General features: G+C 55.5%; 1 protein-coding gene across 1 annotated transcript; it reads right to left on the reverse strand.

Moving 5' to 3' along the window:
• Nucleotides 1–733: 733 nt before the first annotated feature.
• Nucleotides 734–5656, reverse strand: LOC694896 (all-trans-retinol 13,14-reductase-like). Its single transcript, XM_077958763.1, has 7 exons — nt 5635–5656; nt 5068–5187; nt 2388–2526; nt 2029–2138; nt 1789–1955; nt 1426–1585; nt 734–1168 (listed from the first exon to the last, which is right to left on the reverse strand). The coding sequence occupies exons 1-7, from the start codon at nt 5654–5656 to the stop codon at nt 1029–1031; spliced, it is 858 nt and encodes a 285-aa protein (XP_077814889.1). The 3' UTR covers nt 734–1028.
• Nucleotides 5657–6000: the final 344 nt, after the last annotated feature.

Here is a 6000-nt window from a genome sequence, read left to right on the forward strand (position 1 = left end):
CTGGCTTTCCATGTTCTGCTCCTGACCAACTCTCCTACCACCTGACTCCTCCCAGCCTGGCTGCCTCTGTTGCTTTCAGTAGCTGGGCCATTGCTGGGAACACTCTGTTGCCTCCCTGTGCTGTCCCCTGCTGTGCCGTTGTCTGGAATGCCTTGCAGCCTGCCTCAACACAATAAGGTAATCTTCTAACCAGTCCATGACCTGACTCCTGATGTCACCCTTCCCTGCGTCACCCTTCCCCACATATTTGGAGGATGAGGCTTGATTGAGGCTCAGGTACTGAGCTCCCTGAAGGTGCCTTGATGCTGGCACATCGAGAACCAGATGCCACCCCGATCATAAGGAAGGCAGACCCAGGACTTCCATATGAACTGGATATGATCATCTGACGTGCCCCCTAATAACTGATGGATCCCGCTGTTACTCCAAAGCTCCAGACCACACCGGCCCAGACACAGGCATTTCCCGTGCCCTGAAGAGCCACTGAACCCAGAACAAAAGAGATCTAGAGCTCTCCAAACCTATGGAATGGCAACCAAAACAATGCCCAGGTTTTGAGTTAAGCCTCATTGGTCTCCCTTCTCCCTCAACAGTGTAGAACTGTGCAGCACAGCACTAAGTGAATGAGAGCAGAAGCCTCAGGACAGAACTGAACCCACCAGCTTGAGCTGACAACACTGCCAGGCATTCTATCCACCGATGGAATTTTCTCTGATCACTGAGTGAGGAGGTATGGGTGAGCGATGCAGAGCGCTGCCTGTCATGAGACATCAAGCTATCCAAGTCAATATCCTGTTAGTAGGGACGGGATGTTATAAAAGGCATAATGATCTCACCTGCCGCAGCTGGAAGCAATGATTCCATTGCCCCAGATTCGGAATTGTGATTTAAACTAGGCCTCTCTTCAGGAATCAGAACCAAATTAGAGTGCCTTATATGTGCAAGGAACTAATGCAGAAAGACATGGGTTAAGTCAAGGGAGATGCCCCAGCCATTGGGCAGATTCCTCTGACTCCTCCCTGATGGAACTAATTCTTCTTCTTCTGTGCCTGGATCCTAGAGCCAAGATCCTTAAGGTCTGAGTACAAGTTCCGCTTCAGGATGGCACTGCTGCACAGCAGGGCACCTTGCAGGGCCCCGACCAGCCCACAGGTGAAGATATCCTGGCCTAGGAGGCAAGAGCAGAGGCCCCTGAGCGTGACCCAGGCAGGCCCAGGGGAGGGTGGGGCCCTGGTGCTCTTCCCTCCACATGAGGGCCACCCAGAGCTGGCTCCAGTCAGGACCAGGGCCACAGCCTGCCCAGGCAGCCCTGCTCAGGGGATGAGAAGCTGCAGGGGACAGCAGGGCCTGAGGACAGGAAGAGAGGACATTGGGCGACAGGGGCCCAGGGTCTCAGGTCCTGACAACATGGGGCAGTGAGTATACCTGTCAGGTAGAGGTTGGGGATGGGGCTCTGGGCCCTCAAGGAGGCCATCACACGGGGGTGCAGGCGGCCCAGGTCATGGTCAGCCCTGTAGCAGGCACCTCGGGGAGCAGCCAGATAGAACTGGTTGGTGAGTGGGGATCCTGCAGTCACACTCTCCACCTGAGGGCACAAAGGGTGGGGCGGGCACGTGAGATCCTGGCTCCCCTCCCTCTTCCACTGTCTCCCATTTGCTGACTGTGGGTATGGGTGCCCTGTCCTTCCCTGGGGCTCATGTCGTGGGGCCCAATTCCCCTGTCTTTGCAAGGAAAGGGCAGAAATGGCACCATGAGGTCCGTCACCACCCCAAATATTTTACCCCCTACCTTCCCTTCCAGCTGTGGGAACAGTTTCATGACCACTGACATAGAGGCTTCCACAAAGGAGTTTTTGAAGGTCTCATAGTCACTGCCCCACTTTCCCTTCAGCTCCGCCTGCCACTCTTCAAACCACTCGTAGGCGCTGGGTATGAGCATGATCATGCTGGACCGGTCTGGGGGTCAGAGCTGATATTAGTACTGCCCGGCCCCTCCCTCCAGCCCCTCACCCGGGACCCGCAGCCCCACCTGGGAATCGGTCCTCCCAGGTCGGATCCTTGGCTGATGGGAAAGCGATGAACAGAAGAGGGATGTGTTCCACAGCCTCTTCCCTGGGCATGGAGACGTAGCGCTCCATCCTGCGTGTGACAGGAGTGTGGTGCGATCTCCAGGCTTTTGTCCTCAAAACCTCAGAACCACTGCAAGGACTGCTCAGCCCTAGGGACTCCCCACTGAAGCTGAGCCACAGCCTTGAGGTGACAAACTTCCAGGAGCAAATTAGATATTGCCCATTTCCTCCCATTCCATATCCTCTGCTCATTCTCTGAGTCAAGCAGGGAGGCACAGGCCACACGCATACACACCACACACAGACACGTGTGTCTTACGCCTGGTCCATGTCCGTGTCATGGTAAACATAGTAGTTGGTGGACGGCAGATGCAGGTCCTCCTTGGTGCCTCGCAGGCAGATGAAAACAGACATCATGCCTAAGCCAGGCCGAACCATCCCCAGCTGCTGCTTCACACCTGCCAAGGGGAGTGGTTGGTGCCTGTATGAACTATGACCAGAGACGGCCACTCCCTGCTCCTAGGAGAGCTTCAGGGTGCCCGCTCACTGTGTCCTGAGCCTTATCCTCAGTGCCCAGGCCAGTTTTACAGCTGTTTCAACTTGACGTTGGCAGGGGCCTGCTCTTCTATCTCCTCCTGCCTGGGAAGGACACTGCCCTGGGTTCCTATTCTTCCACCTCCCCCGCCTCTACACCAAGACCCTTCAGAGGCAGGCGACCCCCAGCCCTGGTCCTCAGCCCCCATGAACTGGCTCAGCACCCGCAGGAGGGTCAGGCTTACTGCCTCCCATCTTCCCCTTCGTGTCTTGAAGTGGGAAGCGCGTGACTGGGCTCCCTCTATGAAGACCACACACGTGAACAGCAGCTCATTACCAGCCTGATTTCAGGATTAACTTTTATGCAGCCATGGAGTGAGTGAACATGCATGATTCCTAGTGTGATGTCAGAACACATAGGCCTCCAGAGGGATGCCATGCATGTGAGCAAAGGCAGGCGGCCTGACTGGTACTTGGCATCTCAGGACTCAGCTGGAGGGAGGAGGGAAGAACCGCACTATGGCAGAGGCCGCAGCCACTGTGGGGCACCTGATGTCCCCCAGACCTAAACAGCTGGGCTTCCCCACTCCTCAGCAGATGACCCGAGACCGGTGTTCCAGAAACTGCCCCCACAGATTCTTCTGCTGTCTTCCCATTCCCGGGACCAGCTCCGGCACCTGCCTGAGGGATGCTGGGCCCCTGGCTCCTCTGCTTTTTCCTTTTTTTTTTTTTTTTTTTTTTTGAGACTGAGTCTGGCTCTGTCGCCCAGGCTGGAGTGCAGTGGCCGGATCTCAGCTCACTGCAAGCTCCGCCTCCCGGGTTTACGCCATTCTCCTGCCTCAGCCTCCGGAGTAGCTGGGACCACAGGCGCCCGCCACCTCGCCCGGCTAGTTTTTTGTATTTTTTAGTAGAGACGGGGTTTCACCGTGTTAGCCAGGATGGTCTCGATCTCCTGACCTTGTGATCCGCCCGTCTCAGCCTCCCAAAGTGCTGGGATTACAGGCTTGAGCCACCGTGCCCGGCTTGCTTTTTCCTTTTTTTAAAAAATATTTATTTTTAGATGGAGTCTTGCTCGTCGCCCAGGCTGGAGTGCAATTGCATGATACCTGCTCACTGCAACCTCCGCCTCCCAGGCTCAAGCGATTCTCCTGCCTCAGCCTCCCGAGTAGCTGGGATTACAGGCACGTACCACCACACCCACTAATGTTTGTATTTTCAGTAGAGATGGAGTTTCACCACATTGGCCAGGCTATTCTCGAACTCCTGACCTCAAGTGATCTGCCCGCCTTGGCCTCCCAAAGTGCTGGGATTGAAGGCATGAGTCACTGCGCCCGGCCTGCTTCATTCGTGTAACTAAATATTTGTGAGGCCCTCAGGTTGTATTCAGGAGGAAGAGACACAGGAACAGGGATGGAGGGCAAGAGGGACAGATGGCTCTAGCTGGGCTGCCTGGGTAAGATGCTGGGCCTGGCCAGGACAGTGTCAGTTCCCAGAGGTCCTGGGACAGGGGAGAAGGGAGATCAGTGTCACAGAGAGAAAGGCAGGAAGTAACAAAGGCAGAGCCTGTCTGTGCACCACGCCCAACCCCCCTGCTTTGCCCCTGGGCTGTCTCTGCCTCACCCCCTCAGCTCCCCAGGTCTGAGAGAGGGGAGGCCGTGCAGGCTGTAGGCCCAGCCACGTGGGGCAAGGGAAAGAGAGGCTGGCATTGGTGGAGCCACCCTATGCCCTGGAGACAATCACAACTCACATACCACCCAGTCCCCATGAGGAAGGCCAGGACCTCGCTTTACCCCCCAGCCCGCTCTGCTGTCCCCTTCCCCGGTTCCTTAGGGAGCAGCTCCCGGGCCCACCCTCTGGGGTCAGGGCTCCTTCCCCTGCTCTCTGGCTCCTGCACCAGCCAAGGTTTCTGCCACAACACATCCGGAGCTGCTCTGTGCTCTCCAGCTCCCGCCCCAGCCTGAGCCCTTCATCTGGGCCCCTCTCTCTCACCCCTGCTGGGTTCCTAGTTCGCCCTTCCCAGCGGCCTCCATTCCTCAGATCACACCAGATGCATCCAGTTACATGAAGTGGCGGGACCTCTCAGCCGCGGTGGCTCAGCGGCTCTGCTCCCTGTGGGCTGCCTGCTCTCCTGCTTCTCCTCCTGAGGCCTCTTCTCTGGAAGCCCCCTCAACCCAGAAGGGTGAGAGGAGCTGGAGCTTTCAAATCAGACCAGCTACTCCACTCAGCCCTGCCCCTTTCAGCTGAGTGGGCTCAGGACTGTAATTAATCTGTATGGGCCTCAGTTTCCCCAACATTCAATGCTAGGGTTAGGATGATGTTAGAAGCAGCGTTCTCACCTTGTTGCTTAAGTACAATCAGAGGGCCGGCCAAGAAGAGGGGAAGCATGACCCAGATGGAGCAAGTTGGCTCCAGAAGGGGACACGTTGGGGAACCTGCAAGAGGGGCAGTGCAGACCCGCCTTTTACCTGGCAGACAGCGGGCATTCCCCGGCAGTAGGTGCTCATAGGTGTTGAACAGCCCTGCATTGGAGACCACGACGGGGCAATAGATGTTCACCAGCTCATGCCCCTTCCTCACACTGACATCTGTAGGCACAAGTGCTTGGCTGAGGGTCTGTGAGCTCCAGGACAGAGAGGAAGGCCCACGGCCCCCATGGATCTCTCTCTTACTGTGCCCATTGCTCAGAACTTGGAGTCCAGCTACCTAGACTCAGGCAGGGCAGGCCCCTGGGAAAATGCAAAGTGAGTGAATATCTTTAAGGGCTCTCAGACTATCCTATAACTGCTCTGGGCTTCCTTTCCCTGGCTCTGCATCCATTCCTGTGTGTGTATGGACTCTGTCTTTCCTTTACCCAAAGCCCTGGAGAAACTTCAAGGGTTGAAGCCCATCTGATAGAAATCCAGGCCTTTCTCTGCTGTCAGAGTTCCTTTTCAAAGAAACAGTCAGGGGCTGAATAACTGCTTATGTTCAACAATGTACTGCATATACAAGGGTGGTCCCCTCAGATTATAATGGAGCTGAAAAATTCTTACTGCCTAGTGATACTACAGCCATCCTAAGGCAATGCACAGTGTCACACATGTTTGTGGTGATGTTGGTGAAAACAAACTCACTGCACTGCCAGTGATATAAAGAAGTCTATCACACAGAATTATGTGCAGTAAATAGTACTTTTTTTTTTTTTTTTGAGACAGAGTCTCACTCTTGTCTCTCAGGCTGGAGTGCAATGGCACGATCTCCGCTCACTGTAACCTCCATCTCCCAGCTTCAAGTGATTCTCTGCCCTCAGCCTCCCGAGTAGCTGGGGCTACAGGCAAGTTTTGTATTTTTAGTAGACAAAGTTTCACCATGTTGGCCAGGCTGGTCTCGAACTCCTATCCTCAGGTGATCCGCCTGCC

This window comes from Macaca mulatta, chromosome 13 (assembly GCF_049350105.2).
Source record: "Macaca mulatta isolate MMU2019108-1 chromosome 13, T2T-MMU8v2.0, whole genome shotgun sequence".
Classification (NCBI taxonomy): Eukaryota; Metazoa; Chordata; class Mammalia; order Primates; family Cercopithecidae; genus Macaca; species Macaca mulatta.